The sequence below is a fragment of the Cibotium barometz genome, chromosome 60, assembly GCF_041138505.1.
Source record: "Cibotium barometz isolate CiBa-2024 chromosome 60, ASM4113850v1, whole genome shotgun sequence".
NCBI lineage: Eukaryota > Viridiplantae > Streptophyta > Polypodiopsida > Cyatheales > Cibotiaceae > Cibotium > Cibotium barometz.
Window position 1 is genome coordinate 38,379,778 of NC_141105.1, and position 20,058 is coordinate 38,399,835.

General features: G+C 44.7%; 1 protein-coding gene across 1 annotated transcript in view; it reads left to right on the forward strand.

The window, feature by feature from the left end:
- Positions 1 to 2,115: 2,115 nt before the first annotated feature.
- The window catches only part of LOC147605329 (DDT domain-containing protein PTM-like), a 59,363-nt gene continuing 41,420 nt past the window's right edge, over positions 2,116 to 20,058 (forward strand). Inside the window, exons 1-5 of the mRNA XM_086793713.1 lie at positions 2,116 to 3,586; positions 3,962 to 4,588; positions 4,713 to 5,715; positions 5,934 to 6,210; positions 6,306 to 6,430. Of these exons, the coding sequence (XP_086649839.1) occupies positions 2,313 to 3,586; positions 3,962 to 4,588; positions 4,713 to 5,715; positions 5,934 to 6,210; positions 6,306 to 6,430 (3,306 nt within the window). The 5' untranslated portion in view covers positions 2,116 to 2,312. The remainder of the gene's footprint in view (positions 3,587 to 3,961; positions 4,589 to 4,712; positions 5,716 to 5,933; positions 6,211 to 6,305; positions 6,431 to 20,058) is intronic.

A 20,058-nucleotide genomic window follows, 5' to 3' on the forward strand; every position in this document is an offset into this window, starting at 1 on the left:
TGCAAGCATCTTAAGTAAAGCTCTTTATTCTTTCATGCACCTCAAAGAAAAGGAACCTAGATCAGATGCCCTTATGGAAGCATGGACAACAACGTCTAAAGTGCAGGAGAAAGCGGTAGACCTTGCAGACAAGAACATGCTAGAGGTGAAAGGAGCAACAACAACCATTAGGATATGGAGAGCTTTTGGCATCATTGAAGAGGAAAAGGAGGATCCTCTTCGAGCTGAAGTTGCCACCTTCATTGCAAATTTAAAGTAGACGAAGAAGGCCAAGATGATAGTTGAGGCCCAAAATGCTTTCATATATTATTGCATGTGTTTAACATATTCGTCATAACATGCTTTCATATATTATTGCATGTGTTTAACATATATTATTGCATGTGTTTAACATATTCGTCACTCATAATATGCTACACTATTGCTATTTTCTTTGAAATATAACAGAAGTTGAATCTCTCTATGGTGTCTTCGTGAAGAAGTAGCAATGATAGTGGCCCATGGAAGTAAAGAACATTATGTACACCCTTGCTTTCATGTATTGTTGTGTGTGTTCAAGATCTTGGCCGGAGTTTGCCATGTAATGCTGTGATATATAAATTTGTTCTGGAATACCATGCAAGTTTTAGATCATAATATGGTGTCATTGTAAATGAGTTGCAATGATAGTGGCCCATGGAAGTAAAGAACATTGTGTACACACGTGCTTTCATGTATTGTTGCATGTGTTCAACATCTCATAGGTGTTTGTCATGTAATCCTGTGGCTCTGTTATTTTTTTTGAATATAATGGACGTTTTAGATCATAATATGGTGTCTTTGTAAATGAGTTACAACAATGATAGTGGCCCATGGTGTGTAGTGCTCAACATCTTGTAGGTGTGATAGTAGAGGGAGAGGAGTAGACGGATACAAGAAGTGTAGAGAGAGAAACCGCTCGCCAAAAAAATACACACTTGTGAAGAGTAGACAAGAGAATATTGTTGATGCTTCATTGTGTTGCTCCTTTCTATGGAATTCCATCAAAGTTTTGAAGTTAACTAGAAATATGTGGATTGTGTCTAGTAAATCTAACAAGAGCAATGAGTAGATTATGAATATTGGCAATGGAATGGGTTGTAGTGGTGATAATCAAATGGCGGCTCCGCCAACATACATGGTTTTGCAAAAGATCGTCTCTAAAAGACTTGGTCGATTCAGCGTACTTAAAATTGACTACCACTATAGACTATGCTACACACTTTAGTCAACGTGCCATTCTTGGTGAAAAAAACAGTGAAGTTGATATTTTGAATAAAATTGGTTTGGATGCCATGCTTGGTGAGGCTAGAGAGTATTTCAGTGCACATTTAGTTGTTGCTGAAACATTCATTGTATGTAACACACACACACACACACACACACACGTGTATAGGAACATTTACTATACGTAACATAGAGAGAGGTACACACTCACACATGTGTATGTAACATAGAGAGAGATATACATGTAGGAACATTCATTGTGCATTGTAGAACACATGTAAGTCCATGACTTTTATTTTATATCTTTTTTTGTACTATCTATTAATCACGGAGGAGAGGAGGGGAACATAGCATGACAAGGGAAGAGGGCATTAGGTGTAGTCATGTGTAAGCCAAGGAGTGAACACTTTGTATTTTTGTGTCGCGGCAACTTGCGGGTTAACGACTTGTCCTTTGTTATCACCCTCACTTTTTAGAGGAGCTAGTAAGGGTGGCAGGCACTATCCCTACTACCTTTGAGGTGGAACACCTTAGTAGTGGGGATCAAACCTGCTGCCCTAATTGCTCCTCAGTGGGATGCGACTCTTATATTGGGTCACATCACCTTGCAGAATTGACACTGATAGACAAGTACAATATATTGGGTCACATCACCTTGCAGAATTGACACTGATAGACAAGTATAATATATTACTATTCCGACAAATAAGGCTCCCTGATGTCACGTTGGAGGTTTGACCTGAGTCTGTGACGAGAGCTTACATCATGCGAAGGTTTGAGTGTGTTCTTAATTCTCCTTGAAGTGGCCAAGTATGTGAAACACTTTGGGGAAAAAATTGGGAGAAATAAAGGGGGAACTAAAAAGAGGGAGAGAGGGGGGAATTAAAAAGAAAAGAAGAAGAAACAACAAAGGAAAACTCTACTAGCGGGCAGCAGCTAACGTTTCCACAGAGAAAACAACTCTGCATCGCCCACTTCATCTTCTACAGCTCGCCATAGCCATTTTTCTTTGTTTCCGGTCCGATCCCCCCCCCCTTCCCCCCGCCCCTCTGTTTTTCTTTGACAAAATGGACACACCGAACGATGATTGCGAGGGCGGTCTGGTGGGCAGAAGGGTGAGAAAGTTCTTTCAGGGTTTTGGATTCTTTGAGGGCAGTATTATTTCCTTCAACCCTAGCAAGGGCTTCTACAAAGTTCAATATGAAGATGGGGACAGGGAGGATATGGAGCTTGACGAGGTGCAGCAGTTTCTGATAGCCTGCAAGGAAGGTGGTTTTAAAGCTTCTTCCGCCAATGGAGGCCCTCTTGATGATAATGCTGCTGCTGCTGCTGCATGCCCACCGTCTCCAACAAACAACAACCATGGTGCTGCTGCTGTGACCTCTCCATCTCCAGTCGACCATTGTGTTGATGTCTTTATTGAAATCCCAGCAAAAGACATCTCATTGCTGAGCCCAGAGGCCGCTGATAGAGCAGATAATGACAGTTATTTACAGTGTGATATGAGTTTGTCTATAGCTTCTCAACATTCTGGCAGAACAGCCCATGTTGTGCCATTGGCAAAGAAAGATCGTGCAAAGCTCTTGCAATGCACCAAGAATGCCAAAAGGAAAAGGAATGAGGAATGTGATGCTGTGGAGACATCTGTAGAAAGCAATCCTTTCACAGAAGTAAAGAAGATCAGAATTGATTCTGAGAAGACCACAGGCTACCTGATAAGCAATGCAATGGCTGGTAAGGAAAGTACCCAGTGCATGAAGGACATGGCATATGATGAGAACAACATCACAGGGCATGCAAAAAATGGCGCACAATATGCGAAGAACAGTGCAGACCATGCAAATGGCATTACACAGTACATGGAGAACATTGCAGAGTATACAGAGAACATCACAGAGTTTGTGAACAATAGCATAGAGAGTTATCGAAATCTTCCCCATGGTCACCGAGATGCAGAGTCAGTTATTGTACCTGAAGACGGAAGCCTTGACAGTGACTATCCTTCATCTGAGAGCTCTTTCAGTGTTGAGTTCACCTTCCAACACTTGGATCCTGACACTCCAATGTTTCCTCCTCCAGAACCTCCACCCCCTTCATCTGGAGATTTTATAGTGCCGCATGATTTGGTATTAGATTGCCTGGCAGCTTACAGCTTTCTGAGATCTTTCAGTCGAGCTCTGTTTTTAAGCCCCTTCAGTCTGGAGAGCTTCCAACAGTGTTTGTGTTTAGAGACACCAACCGGTTTGATGGACTCGGTGCATCTGTGTCTGCTTCAAGCATTGCGAAGACATTTGGAGAGGCTTGTGAAGGCGGGGTCAGAAAGAGCTAGAGATTGCTTGAGGTAGCTGGCATGATGTGTTATGTTATACTGTCTTCAAGTCTGCAAGACATGTAGCAATATGCCGTCTACATTGTGACTTGTTGATAGCAAAAATATGAACCTTGTGTTTGCTCAAGTTGTCTTTTTAGCATGTCGTTGTGTTTCAGTTTAGAAAGAATAGAGATTACCCTTCCATCTCCTAAATCCTCAATCCTAAACTTAAAGGAAGATGAGATTACCATGCCATCTTAAACCCTAAAACTTAAATCATGCCGTGCTAAACCCTAAACCTTTGAAGGAAGATGCCATTTTGTTCCAGTTTGAGCTTTTTGGCATTATAAGAGTCTTTTGTTGCTCTTTGGTAGGCCTTTGATCTGATTTTATGCGCTATTACAGGCAACCGGATTGGACCTTGCTGGATATTGTCACATGGCCATCACATTTGATGGGATTCCTAGCCAGTTATGGCTTCCAAAAAGCGTGGGACATCAAATTTCCATTTCCAAGTGTTGAGTACTATAAGGTCACAGTCACGACCAAAGTGGCTGTTCTGAATTTTCTATGTGATCATGTCATGGACACAGAAGAGATAAGAGCAGAACTTGCCATGCGGGAGCTTTTGTGTGCACATAAGGATAATAATGAACAAGAACCTGATGACATGTTGCAGATGCTTGAGGGGGAAAGGTTGCAGCGAAATGGGGATACAATAGAGGGGGCTTTGAAAGGAGGCATGGTTGAGACTGGCAGAGAGGAAGCAGAGGATAACAATATCGATGAGTGCATGCTCTGTGGAATGAATGGTAACCTAATTTGCTGCGATGGTTGCCCAGCTGCTTATCATGCGAGATGTGTAGGAATCTCAAGAAGTACATTACCGCAAGGTGATTGGTTCTGTCCTGAGTGTATGCATGACAGGCTAGGCGGAAAGCAACTCAATTTGGTAGGATTGAAAGGAGGGGATTTGCTTGGTGTGGATCCATATGGGCACAACTTCATTGCAACAAGGGGCTATCTTTTGGTGTGAGTGCCCATGGTCTTCACTTATATATTGGAAAACTGTTTTGATGCGCTACAGTTTTTTTTTTTCACTCACTTTTGTTTCTATATGTTATTTATTACATGCAAGCTTCATGTCTTTCTGCAGTGTAGAGTCATATCCTGGCTCAAAGCTGAATTATTACAGCTTTAAGGACTTGCCTATTGTCTTGGATTGGCTGGAAAGGATGAAGCCTGCCTGTGATCCTATTAAGAGCACAATAATGCAGCACTGGAATCTTGTGGAAAGGACCATGCCCGAATCACGCAGTTTGGACATTTTACTACCACCAATTAGCTCAAACTTAACTCATACATACGGGCAGCTACATCCAGGGGAGCAAGCAGGGAAGAGCCTTGCAGTCAATGAAGATGGTGTTGCAGATAAGGGCATGTTGGCTCTGCCGGCGGTCGTTACTAGGCCCATGTTAGAGGCTAGCAAATGCAATCTTGAAAAGGATGGTATCAATACTGGATGTGGCTTAGCAGATAGTATGAGGATAAAAAAGGAACTGGGCTTGTGTGATCCTTTGAATGAAGATTTGTGTAGTCATAATTTGGGTGGATATGGGGTTAGGGCAGATAAGTACACCTTGGATAACGTCTCTCGCTCTGTTGGTGATCCACAATGCTATTTATACACTAATTACTATAGTCTGGGTGACGCTGCAGCCACGGCAGCAGCCAGTCTGGCTATTCAAAGTGTGAAAAGAAAAGCAAGGACAACTCCAATGAATGAACAACTAGAGGCTTTCTGCAAAGCAACGGTTCAGTTTTACTGGCCAAATGTGAACAAGAAACTTATGGAACCAGCAAAGGAAAGGTGTGGATGGTGCTTCTGTTGCAGCAATCCTGTGAAGAAAAAGGGCTGCGTTTTGAATCAAGCTGCTGGAGTCCTTGCAGCAGGCGCTGCTCGTGTGCCTGGTGGCATCCACCCAACTAAGTTTGGGTCTGGACACCTCCCTGCAGTTGCTGGCTACCTTTTGCATATAGAAGACAACCTAAAGGGATTACTATTGGGTCCCTGGGAGGATGCCAGCTACAGGTTGTGGTGGCGGAAACAGGTCAAACAGGCCAAATCCGTCAATGATTTAAAGTTTCCTCTACTTCAAGTAAGAAAATTTGCCCTCAGAAAATTTATCCTCTCATGTGAGTGACAAGGTCAGGTTGAAAATTCTTGCTGGAAACTTGATAGATGGGTTATGGTGCATGTGTCTTGTATTCTTGTCTGTTTTCCATGATGGCTGTGCCTGCATTTGTCTTGTGTTTTCCATGCAATATTGTCACCCAGAGGACTTTACTTTTTGTTAAGACTGTTTCCGTGTTGCAGCTCGAGTCTTGCCTGAGACCAGTTCTTCTTTCCAGCAAGTGGTTCAGTGGTCAGGAGGACGCTCCCCCTTTAACATGCAGAAGCTCCACCGGAGATGTGGCCCCACAGAACAGAGCTTACAAAAAGTTTCAACACAAGATGAGTTTACGAACAAATAGGCTTAATGATATAGATGTCCTATTATGGCTGCAATCGTGGAAGCGTGGGAAAAGCTCAAAAAAGGTTTTCCAGTGGTATATATTGCCATCTCAAATCGCAAGGCAGGCTGGCCGTCAAGGTGCAAAGTTGATCTAGATGAACACACTTTCACTTGGTTTGCTCAAGATGTCATTTGTCACATGGTAGTCAATGCAATGATGACTGTGCTTGCAGGTGGACTGAAGAAGATAGAAGGGCTCATCTACTTGGAAGTATTGGATGCACCAAAAAGGAATAGGCATTGTGCTTGGCAAGCAAGGGTAGAGGCAGCATGTACTGTCTCAGAAATAGCCCTTCAGGTGAGAAAGTCTTGCAAAAGAAAATAGGGAGAGCATAGTGGAGGATCTAATTGCTTACCTTAAACACACCCTGGGGTTTTTTTCCGTACACTCCAGGTTGGCATTATTGAGATATTGGTCGTGGAAGTTCCATGTCCAATTAGCATGCCTTTGTGCAGGATTAGCCAAATAAAAAGTTTTCTTGACTCTCAAGTTTCCACATGGAAAGCCTTGGAAGTGAATTTGTGTGCGCATGTGTGAGAGAGAGAGAAAGAAGAAGGAAAGAAAGATAAATTAATGTCTACAAAAGATTCGAAGGGCCTATGAGAACATGAATAGTATAATGATACCATGGGTATACAGTGCTATGGAAAAACTAATAAAGAAAATGAAAACTGAAAACTGAAACTTGACTTTATACGCCTCGTGATGGCAGATGTGGCTATGGTGCGGGCATGTCATGTGACCAAAGTGATACAATAATGTCCATGGCATATCTCATCATGGAACGAAAATAAAATAGAAACAAAAGAAAGCTATCTCATTGGGGTGATACAAAACTATCCATGGAAATCTCATCATGGAATACCAGGAACATGGAGCATGAGAGGAGTGTCAGCGCCGAATAGATGGTATGCCACTCCCCAAAATATCAAGCATGGGGCTAATGAGTATGGCCGAGAGGTCTCCCTCAGCTACGTCACGCGGAAAGGTAACTTGATGGTGGTGGAGCTTGTCTTGGATTTGGAGCTGATGAGGGATCATGGCAGACGTATGGGGGGCCGGGGGCATCGGGCATGCTGGAATGCGGAGGCCCGGTGAGTGAGAGAGAGAGAGAGAGAGAGAGTGGCACATTGTCAGGTGCACCGTGCACTGGGGTACACACTGACACACTGGCATGATCATTAGTGCAAACATTTGTACAGAATAGTACCTCTTATAGGAATATTTGTCGTACACCGTGACCCCATCGTGAGCCCTCAGTTTAGGGACAGTTAGGCATGAGCTACGTAGGTGAGTCTTTGAGCCATAGAGGTCAGCATTTAGGTTAAGATGGCATGCTCATGGGCTAGCCAAAGGCCAGCCCATGGCTGGTGGCTCTGTCAGAGGCTTGGTCAAGGGCTATTGACAGCCCTGACCCTCTTTATGAGGCAGCTGACAGCATGCAAGGACAGCATATCCCTGTTGGCCAGCAGCAGGGCACCTCATCTGCAGCGTGTCTTGGGCTGTGTGCAGATAGCCAGCAGACTGGCCCGACTGGGCAGTAGGTAAACACTGCGCAGCATTTTATGTTAGCATTTAATGCTAATTTTCAGTATTTTTGTCCAAACTGGAACTGGCCGACAGCATCTGTTGGCCAACCTGCTCCAGTAGGACATGTAACAGCATGCGCTTCAGTCCCTCATAAATCAGTCAGTATTCAGCGAAGTTAAGCAGCAGTTGTCTATCCTATCATCTCCAGGTAATCATTGAAGATCTTCTTCAGCATTCAGCCAGCATATGTGCAGTCCTACAGCTTTCTGGACTTGCATAAGTCGCCCGAAGAGTCTTTTGAAATGCCTCGTATTGTGGGTACTCAGCCGATGTACGGTCTTCCTCGTCCTTGTGTTGGGAGTCATATCGCTAAGCAAATACTCTTGCTTGCAGGGGGGCCCTTCAGGCGGGTATTTGGGACCCAATAAGGTGTCATCTGCTTCACTCTTATTCTCTTCTCTCCCTCTACTCTATGAATTTGGATGCTAAAGATTCTCACCACATAAAGGTATAAAGGCCCTGTTGTCACGTGCACCTTGGGGTACACAATGACTCACTGGCATGATCATCAGTGCAGCATTTGTATAGAAGTAGAACCTTTTCTAGGATTATTTGTTGTACGCCGTGATCCCATTGTGAGCCCTCAGTCTAGGGACAATCAGGCACGAGCTACGTAGGTCAGTCTCTGAGCCTTAGAGGTTAGTCAGATTATGTTAGTCTTCTTAACCTGCTTGGAGAAAGCATCATTCAAAAGCATGTAGGTGTCAACCTTAGCATTAGATGCATGTAGGCATTTTAAGGTTCATTCACATAGAAGGGGCCAGCCCTAAGGCCAGCCCCAAGGCAACCCCAACTTGGGCTAGCCTTTGCAAAAGGCATCCAAAGCCTTTGCCAAGCAGTCGGCAAGCCCCTTGGTGGCTTTTGTGCCCAGTCGGCCAGCAGCCACAGCTCGACCAGCGTAATATGGGCAGCCAACAAGTAATGCAGCACTTGACTAGGCATTTATTGATGCTGACTGGCATTATCCAGTCGTGGGGATCTTTTACAGCAGCCAACTGGTCATTCAGTCAGTTGTGGGACTTTTGCATCAGCCGACAGCCTTCTAAGGCAGTGGACTACAGTCCAGAGGTGGTATAAAAGCATGACCTCAGCCCACACAAAAGCTATTCAGGTATTCAGCAAAGTACCTTCAGTTTGCAGCATCCAATCACTCCTAAGCTAAGAAGGAAGATACTCTTCACATTCAGCCAGCATATGTGCAGTCCTACAGCTATTTGGACTTGCATCAGTGGCCAAGGAGTCTTCAGTAGAGCCTCGGGATAGGTGGATACTCCGTCGACGTGCGGTCTTCCTCGTCCTTGCATTGGGCATTCATATCACTTGTACTCAACATTGTACATCATTTCTCCAAAGAATGATACAAGCAAATACTCCTGCTCGCAGGGGGCCCTTCAGTGGGTATTGGGACCCAATACTGGGTTTTCTTCTATATTCTCTTTCTCTTCTCTCTCTCTCTCTCTCTCTCTCTACTTTATAAAATTGATGCTAAAGATTCTCATCACATAAAGGTATAAAGAAGGCCTTGTTGTGCGTTACGACGATCAAGCTTAATGCATGTAACATTGGTATCAGAGCATCAGGTTGGTAACCCAACTCGGCTACCTAAAGAAGTGAGAGCATCTGGTGGATGGTTAAATTGTGGTCTGGAAAAGAAACCCAGGCCTCCACCATGTCGGGAGAAACATCACATCAAGAAGAAAGCCAGCAAGAAGGGATGGAGGCACAAAGCTTCCAAACAGAAAAAACGCTTCCGCCAAGCACATAAGAGCTTCTGAGAACAATGATGGAGCTCTTGAAAAGCAGATGAAGAAAAAGAACCGAGACATGCGCAAGGAACAGAGGGATAAGGAAGCCACACGCAAATATGAGGAAGACCAACGCCGTAGAGAGAAAGCCGACCGAGAGTTCCAGCAAAGACTCGACGGGGAGGTTGTGCAAATCTAGAATTAGCAAACGATGGCACAAATTCTGGCAGCTCTCCCTCAGCAGGTGTCACATTCCTCGTCCTCCATCGCCCCTACCACCATCGTCATATGAACTCTCCAAATTTTAGTAAGTATGATGGTAAGTGTGATCATGTTGTAGTTACTCAATTTATTCATCAATTTGAAGCACATTTTCCATTAGCTAAAATCACACATCCACAAGACAAAGTCCATGTGGCAGCACCACAACTCACTGGGGAAGCCGTTACTTGGTGGTAGCATTGGTCATAACCTCACACAGAACCCATCACATGCCAATTCTGTTTTCATTGGAACACCTTCGTGGCTGACCTCAAAGCCCGTTTTCTTCCACCACAGTACATGACTAATCTTGAGGATGAGTTTTACAAACTCATTCAGGGTGGTTCCCTTGTGTTGACCTATTCAAACAAGGTCATTACAATGGCCCAACGGTTGGGCATATCGGAAGAAGATAAGCTCAAGCAGTTTATTCGAGGTTTAGACACTACCATTAGGTACCTAGTGAGGAATTTTGAGCCTCAGACTTATGCATGGGCACTGACCCTCGCTCAGAATCAGGAGCTGATGCTGAACGGAGGTTAGCCCAAGCAGGTACAGTCTATCCCAAAGCCCCAACAACAGTCATCCACCTAGCAAGGGTAAGGGGGCTTAGAACATCAAAGACCAAAAGAACTAAAAGAAAAATTCTTTGGGTCAATCGGGCAATAAGAAAGATTCTATGCCCAAGAAGATTCCTAAGGAAAAAGCTAAGGAGGGCATCATTGGAGGTTATCACTAGCCTGATGAACAAACACGGTACAGGACAGAGAACCATTGTTTCTTCTGTCACACCGTGGGACACGGGTAGAAAGACTGCACTAAGTTCCAGGCTGAAAAGTCTGCGAAGGCATCCACTTCCACAGTAGCAACCGTAGCATCATCATCCACACCTTAGCCATTAGCCTCAAATGCCGTTTAGCTTTTACCCTCTTTGAATTCAGTGCCACCAATGGTATTTGATGTGATAAGCTAGAAGGTGAGGTTGACGGCAAGACAAAGGCTCTCATCCATGTCTATGGCAGTGCAAAGGGACAACAATTCATTGTCCTCTTTGACATGGGCAGTTCTGAGGATTCCATCTCTCCGCAGTTGGCTACCAAGATGAGCTGTACCTTGGTTCCTTATCACTTAGATGTGGACGGGTTTACCCTTGGTCTACGTACACACATCACTCAAAGCTCAGCAATTTGAGTTTCAGGTTGAGCGGGCCACATTCCAACGGGATTTCGTTGTCTCCCCTCTTTTAGGGTGTGACATGATCCTCGGGATCCAGTGGTTTCGACAGTATGCACCCATTCTTGATTGGAGGCAGGACACTTTCACCATAGTTGAAGGCTTTCCTGAGCCGCTCATGATTCACGTGGATCAGGCATTCCACTCATTTCCCACATTCAGGCCCAAAGAGCCATTAGAAAAGGAGCGGAGTGTGCGTTGTTATATGTTCGCTCTCAGTCTAACGCATTTCAGGTAGCACCCACCAGAGGGGAGCAACGGATGGCCGGTCTTTTGTCTCAATACAGCAACATCATGTTGCGAGATGACCTCCCACCTGCTCTCCCACCCAGTAGACCTGAGGACCATTGCATCGAGTTGGTTCCTAGTTCAGAACCTCCAAGCAAGTTCTCCTATCGCCTTTCTAAGGCATTGGAGAGTGAGCTGGAGCAACAGTTAGTCCAACTACTCCGGTCCGGATTTATTCGATCATCTTCCTCACCTTTTGCCGCTTCCATTCTGTTTGTCTACAAGAAGGATATGTCCACACGCTTATGTGTGGATTATAGGGTGCTTAATAAGCTAACAATGAAGAATAGATTTCCCATGCCCAGAATTGAGTACATCCTTGAATGACTCAACGGTGCAAAGATTTTCTCTAAGATTGATCTTAAGAGTGGCTATCATCAGGTTCGGATCTTCGAGGCTGGCATTCCAAAAACGGCCTTTAGGACCGAGCGTGGCCACTACGAATTTGTGGTAATGCCCTTTGGTCTCACCAATGCACCAACGACGTTCAACGAAATGATGTCTCGGGTTTTCGGGATCTCATTGGCAAATGCGTCTTCATCTTCTTAGATGAGATTCTTACCTTCTCAGGGACTGCAGAGCAGCATGAGTGAGATGTGGCACATGTTTTGCAACTCTTGCAGGACAATGAGTTGTTTATCAATGCCAAGAAGAGTGAGTTTGGAGTACAAGAAATCCATTACATGGGATACATCATCAGTTCTTCAGGTATTAGCCTCGATCCTAGAAAGGTACCGACCATTCTCAGTTGAGATGTTCCCACTATAGCCCAGGAAATCTGCTCATTTGTGGGTCTTTGTCAGGCCTACATCACCCACATGGACAAGTTTTCTGACCTTGCAGCACCTCTTACTGATTTGCTCAAGGGCATGAAGACTCGTCTTGTCAGAAAGTGTCCGTCACTCACGGGCAAGGCTCTAGAGGCATTCCAGGCAATGAAGAAAGTTGTCTCGGACTCACCAGTTTTGAAGCTGGCATCATGGGATGATCCTGTCGAGGTGATTACCGATGCTAGTAATCTTGCCATTGGAGCTGTTTTTACAACAAGATGGTAGGCCAATGGCTTATTATAGTGGCAAGTTGAATAACGCCGAGAAGAATTATTCAGTGTATGACAAAGAGATTTTGGGGGTGATGATCACTCTTAAGCATTGGAAGCAGTTCCTTTACGGGAGGGACTTCATAGTTAAGAGAGACTGGCTGAATTCTGATTTTCAGAATTGAAAGTCTCTATTCAAGTTAGAAGAAGAAAAAGAAGACAAGATTGAAGCTGTGGAAGAAACATCTTGGATCCGGTTGCTACAAGTTTTATGCGGGAGAACCCTTGGGAAGTGCTAGGCATTCTCCTAAGGCTGATTTTCAGCCATTAGGTGGTTGATTTTATTGAAGTTAAGCTACATTTGAAGAAACCGGGATTGTTGGGCAATCTTGGTGAAGGGTGCTGGGCACCATATTGCTAACTTGTAGCTGGACTACTTGTAGGCAAGTATAGCGTTTGTAAGTTGTTTTCATATTCAATCATTTTGGAAGAAACGGTGGTGTATGGCTGGGCCAATCCACCCGTTTTATGTACTTGTAAAATTCTTACTCCCTTAAGGCAATATATATCCTTCAAGGAGGCGGGGGGGGGGGGGGGGGGGTTGTGGGGGGGCAATGATCAATGGATGATAAATCTTGTGATTTCAGTATTAAATTCTGTATAACCACATTCCCGTTTGTGACACAAACTCTTCCGAATCCGGATATTGTGCCTTCATGATGTCCAAGTCTTTACCTTGAATTTCCAGCACAGTGAACTCTTGCAATGTTCGGATGGTGCCTTGTCAACTAAGAGCATCAACAATGGGGTTGTTCTTACTAGAGACATATTCAATCATTCCCTCAAATTGTTGGAACAATTAGCTCCATCTGGACTGCCTGTCACTTCATTGGGCATTGGGCATGGTTTGCAACCATTTAAGTGCCTGGTGATGTGTCTTAACTGTGAAGTCCCTCCCATAGAAGAAGTGCTTCCAATGTTTAAGCATAGTCAACACCCCCAAAAGCTCTTTGTCATACACCGAATAATTCTTTTCGACACTATTCAACTTGTGACTATAGTAAGCCACTGGCCTAGCTCCAATGGTAAGATTACTAGCACCGGTAATCACCTCGAAAGGATCATCCCATGATGCCAACTTCAAGACTGGTGACTCAAAGGCAACTTTCTTCATTGCCTGGAATGCCTCTAAAGCCTTGCCCATGACGAATACTTTCTCGTGACAAGTCTTCACGCCCTTGAGCAAGTCGGTGAGAGGTGCTGCAAGGTCAGAAAACTTGTCCATGTGTGTGCTATAGACCTGACAAAGGTCCACAAATGAGCGGATTTCCTAGGTTATAGTGGGAACATCCCAACTCAGAATGGCATGTGCCTTTTTAGGATCAAGGCTAATACCTGATAAACTGATGATGTATCCCAGGTAATGGATTTCCGGTACTCCAAACTCACTCTTCTTGGCACTAATAAACAACTCATTGCCTTGCAAGAGTTGCAAAACTTGTGCCACATCCCGCTCATGCTGCTCTGCAATCCCTGAGAAGATAAGGATGTCATCTAGGAAGATGAAGACCCATCTGCCAATGAGTTCCGGAAAAACCCGAGACATCATTTTGTTGAACATTGCTAGTGCGTTGGTGAGTCCAAAGGGCATCACCACAAATTCATAGTGGCCGCGCTCGGTTTTTAGAATGTCTACCTCAAAGACCCCATAGTAGCAATGAAACCCATTTCAAGTCATATGAAACCGATTGAAACTTTTACGAAACGTTTCAGAATATGAAACTCGTTTTTTATCCACCTAAAATTTTGAAGGCCCAAAATTCTTACATGCCAATTTCATACATACGCATTTCCGAAGCGCATTTTTTCTTGTGGGCCAAAACTTCAAAACGATGGTTTCGGACAACGCTTGCCCACTTGCTTTAGCCGTTGTTTCATGATGCGGAGATATACCCAATCCCCTTCCTTAAAGTTGAACATCTCGCCTGGATTTGTTGGCTTGCCGGCTATATGCTTCATGAGCCTTGGCAAGGCACTCCTTAATTGACTCCATGATTTCCGAGAATGTCTCGATGGTTTTATTGGCCTCGAGAGATGGTGACACATGTCTCGTCAAAAGAGATGAGAACCATCAACCAAATGCTGCCTCATATGGCGTCCTGCCAATACTCGATGAGTGGGTATCGTTGAGGATTGCCTGAACCAAAGGAAGATATTGTTCCCATTTCAACTGCTGGTCACTATAGTATGATTTGAGAACGTCAAAGGCCAATTGATTGTAAATTTCTGTCTGGCCATCTGAGGATGGAATGCGTTGGACAATTGCGACTTAGTCCCAAAATTGTCAAACAATGCTCTCCAAAAATGGGACGTAAATTTTGGATCTCTATCTAATGTGATAGTCCGTGGCAAACCACCAATGGGGTACCAAAACCGAATGAACAAGCGAGCTATGTCCTCAGTTATGGCTGTTTGCTTGCATGGAATGAGCATGCAAAACTTACTAAATCTGTCAACAATTGTCATACATTGTGTGTTTCTAGATCCAGCTGAGATGGGAATAGGGCCTACAAAGTCCATACTGATGTCGTGAAAGGGTCCCTCACGAATAGGCAAAGGTTGAAGCAACCCTGCCTGTTTGGTGTAAGGAACTTTCACTTTTTGACATATCTGGAATGATTGGACATGGTAGACATGCTATCACATCTTAGGCCAATAAAACGACCTCTCTAACTTCTCCAAGGTATTGTTGATACCCCTATGTTCCCCAACAAGAGAGTCAGGGGCATCGTGGAGAAGGACTTGGCGCTTTTCCTTGAGTACACAAAGACGGTTCTTGAAAAACAACCAACCATCCCGTATACTGTAGTGGCCTGGTTCTGAACTGAGGGCCAACTGATATTGAGTCCCGAACTCTTCCGAATCCGGATACTGTGCCTTCATACTGTCTAAGTCTTTGCCTTGAATTTCTAGCACAGTGGACTCCTGCAATGTTTGAATAGTGCCCTTTCGACTAAGAGCATCGACAACGGGATTATTTTTGCCCGAGCAGCCACATGGACTGTACCTACAGCTGTACGAGCAGTTTTGTACGGAAAACAGAAATCAGCACTCTCCTATGCAGTCGACCAGCTTCCCCTCTTCTCCATGCTTGAAACTTGCACGAATACCCAAAAGCTAGAGAGAGAGAAAGATGAGAGAGGCGTGTAACTCCAAAAGTGGAGTGGCCTCTCTCCAAAATTATCCTAGGGCCCAACTTTAATGTTTATTAAAGTTCCCTGACCACCCATGAATAAAACATTAATAATATTAATGTTCTTGGTCCCCCTTCACACCTGGAGATGTCCACACATCATTATCTTTGTCCGGGCACCCCAAATGTGAATCATTTAATATTTTTGCTCAGCAACCACCATGCCCACACTTGTGCTGTTCCATTTTCACAGGGTCATGACATACCCCCCTCTTGAAAAATGGCAAGCGTCCTCGATTGCATTCTGGTGATACAACGGAATATCCAAAGTGAAATATACAATATGGCAAGATCAGCGTCCCAATCTCTCTAAGCCATGCACATGTATCAACATTCACTGCAAACCAATGGCGTAGTAATAGTCCAAGTTGTATACCACTGTGAACCATACACAACCACAACATCCAATGTGACTAGTACACATATATCATAGAAGTCCCATAAACAGATGTACTGTCAGCCATCAGTACCTTCGGGTGAGACAAAAACTACACCAAGCGACCTCTAGATGTCATCTGAGCCTGTCTGTATCAAGGGAGTGGAGGTGCTACCCCCCTCTTGAGCATCACGCAATGCTCCAGACCCATGCTCTGCTGAACCTGAATGAGCCACAACAAGAGTCGGCTCCAACTCAAAGGCATCGAGATAAAGCTGCAAAACCTGAGGTGAATCTGTTAAGTCACCTTCCTCATCCACTTCGCATCCATCGGTGAATAGTTCTTGAACTTCACAAGATAGCGACGGGAAACTCTACCTTGTACCTTTCTTTCCTTATGTGCCAGTATCTGCTGTGGAATAAGAACCTCATCAAGTTCCTCAACTTCCGGCTGAGCCTCATCTGATACATCCTCAGGCACATCCCCACGGAAAGGTCTAAGTAGACTCACATGAAATGCATTGTGAATCCTCCAGTGATCTGGTAGCTTCAAACGATAGGCCACCTCACCAATCTTTTCCAATACTTGAAAAGGCCCATAATAAATCATGCTCAACTTAGGGAATAAGCGCTCTTTACCCTTCATCTTCTTGAGTCTGGCCTTTTCAAATCGCAAAAGAACCCAATCACCCAATGCAAACTCTAATGCACGTCTGTGACGGTCTGCCGCTTTCTTTTGCTTCTGTTGAGTTTTCTGGAGTGCCAACTTAACTCTCCGATAAGCTTCATCCATATTTTCCACATACTGATCAGCCTCAAAGATCTTATCCTTTGTATGCAAAATGGGTGGTACCTTCTTCCCTCCTTCCACAATCTCAAAAGGCGCCTTGCCCGTCGAGGTATGGACAGTGTTGTTATATGCAAACTCCACCAAAGGAAGATACTTTTCCCATTGTTACTTGTGCTCTCACACATAACACTTAAGAAGATCTAACACTGTAGATTCTCTATCATTTGTGACATGTTTGTTACTCGAGTCTTGATGCAATAATCACGCACTTTCTTGGGCAGCCCACAACAATACTTCTCTACGTGCTCAGACAAAGGCACTGCACGGTAAGAAGTAACTGGGAGTAAAGCTTCCCAAAACTTCTTATTGTAATCTTCCAGATTTTCACATTTTGATGCATCCAACTTGTGCCATGCCGTCATTACATCCACCTCAAACGCAGATGTGAGCCATACGGAAGAGAACACCTGTTTAAATTGTACCCAAGTAGATGGTGCTATGCCTTGCAAAAGAAGAGTAGACCACAACTGCAATGCATTGCCTTTGAGAAAAGTGGCAGCTTTTCTCACCTTTGAAGACTCCGTGTAATTACCACCAGAAAAAGCAGCATCAAACTGTTGTAAAAAGGTAAGTGCTTTTAACTCATCTTTGGCCCCACGGAATGTATCAAATTTCACAGCAGCTCCCCCTTCCTTATAATCCTTTGCCTTACCCATAGGCGTTAGATTATCATAAGGAAGTGGCTTCGCAAGATTGCTGCCCCCAACATTCATGCCCATCATAGGGTCAACATTACCAATTCCCACACCTGGCATGCCATACATTCCAGCCATGTTTCCAAACATACCATTATGCATACTTGGCTGCATGCCCCCATACATATTTCCTTGCATTCCAGGTTGCATGCCCCCAAACATGTTTCCTTGCATTCCGGACTGCATACCACCATACATATTCCCCTGCATTCCAGGCTGAAAATGTCACAAATCCCTATATTCTAGGGACATGCGGATGCGTGTCAGGCCTAGAAACATGCGGATGCATGTATGTATTATACCTGGGCATGTGTATGGATCATATGAGTGGATGCATATGAGTCCAAGGACATGGCAAGACATTTGTGGACTTTCGGGCGGTGCCCGTGTGGATTCCGGCCATGCACACATGGTGTGTTATGATGGTAGGCGGAATATTTTCAAGTACAAGAATGATGATAGGTGGTTCTCCAAGTTTACATATGCACAATGCATAAATGATGCATGCCATAACTTTATTTTACTTTGTGTGACATTGTCTTGCTGCCTGGACAATGCTTGTTATTTTGGCTTGTGAAGCCCGAGGGACCGGGGACGCCCGGGCACCTTGTGGACACGTGTGTGCACTCCTGCTTGGGCCTAAAACTGTGGGCTTATGGGTTTTGCAGGTGGTAAGTGCGTCCACACTCAATTTACAGCTTATTTCATTTACTACTAAGGTTTATTGGTTTGCAGGTCCACACTCATTAATAAGTGGCCGGACAACTTATAATGCGTTCGCATTTGGTTGGACCAAAATTAATGAAGCCCGGACAGCTTACGGCCATTTCCCATTTGGTTGGACCTAAACTTATACAAACAGGACAAATGGAGCACTATGGGCTGGACACCTACCTGGACACCTTATGGGGACACTTGTCAGCCTGTATGTGTACCCACCAAGCCCCTTAGGTGGCAGTGGAGAAAGGCGCCTCCTTCAAGAGGCCTTTTGGGCTGTTTTATTCATTACTCAACACATTGGAGAGCTGGTTGAAGCTTTGGGAGTTGCTATAGGGCTGGTTGCTTGCTTCCCGGACTCACACAAGCTTGGATAATGATCCCCACACTCTTCTAAAGGGCTGGTTGGTAAATTTCAGACCTGTATTTTCTGGTTATTGCGAGTTTTGGGCTGGTTACAGGTGTCCAAAGTCAACTTGGACAATACAGGACAGCTCTAGGGACCTCCACAGGGCTGTAGGACCCTTTACAGGTGGATTTCTCGCGATAGAAAGTTGCTGTTTTGGACTGGTTATTGCACAAAACAGGCCGGACAGCAATGGAATATGTGAGCATGGATGTGTCTCAAGGATTCCTGATGTAACAGGTGCTTAGGGCAAGCATTGGGGACACTTGCTCGCGGAGAATACAGGTTTCTGGATCAGTTTCTCGCGTGGAAACAGGGCCTAAAGATCCATTTACATCTTGTGCAGGGCGGAGTACCTGTGAGGATTGTGATACTCTTGTGCAGGGCGGATGTACCTGTGAAGAGGCTTGTGCAGGGCGGATGTACCTGTGTGTAGGGCGGATGTACCTACAGATTCTCTTGTTTGAAATGTATTCATTCATGATGTATTTGGAAGAATCAGGTGCAGGCTGGTGGTGAATCCCCAGGCACCCGTAATCTTGTACTTTGCAGACTCTTTTGGTAATATAACCTAAAGGGGGGGGGGTCAGCCTATCATCGGCCCCTTTATGTGGTGTACTGTCATTTTCAGCTTTGTGGTTGTAATGCTCAAGTGTTAAGTGCTCAGAATCTTGTTCACATTTATACGATTCCATTACACGCGTCCGCCTCCCGTTACATTGGTATCAGAGCTCAGTTTTTCCCCTTATTGGAAAACGGTCTGAGGCTTGGAATCATAAGTGGTGACCTGATTTGAGTGTCATGGACAGCCACATTTCTGACAGTGTGGAGAACACACAGGACCGTGAATTTCATGGTACAAGGGATGCAAGAGATGGTGCAGGCAATGATGTCTATGGAGATGCAGGTACTCATGACACTATGCATTCCGGTTTGGAATCTTTGAGGCGTCAAGTGCGACGCTATAGGGCTGAAATCGAAGAGCTTAGGTCATTGAAAAATGACCCGGATGTACAAAGGGTGTTGGCTGCGAAGGCAAAGGCTTCGGTCCATGAAGTCACTTTTGAAGCAATTGCAAAGGAAATGGATGTTGAGAAACCCCGAGAGCTTGCACTTGCATACCTAATGGTTAAGGGTGATGTATACACTGAAGCAGATGGTAGTTTGGCTTTCAAGAAGCCACCCCTCATGGCTGCCCGTGGTGATGCACATGATACACAACAAGCAGAAAGAGCACAGCAAGTGCCAAATGCTGAAAGGACAAGAGTCCCTGGTGCTAGGCTTGATGCAGGTCAAGAGAAGAGTAAGGATGAGGGATCCTCTACTCATTCCCGCTTTGCTCCAAGAAGACATGTCCATTCTCGTGTTGAGCTTTCCACTCATTTGGAGAGTGTGGCTCAAGAGAGAACGAAGAGGGATCGTGAATCTTCATCGCGGCATCATCATCATGCAGATGAACAGGATGTACATAG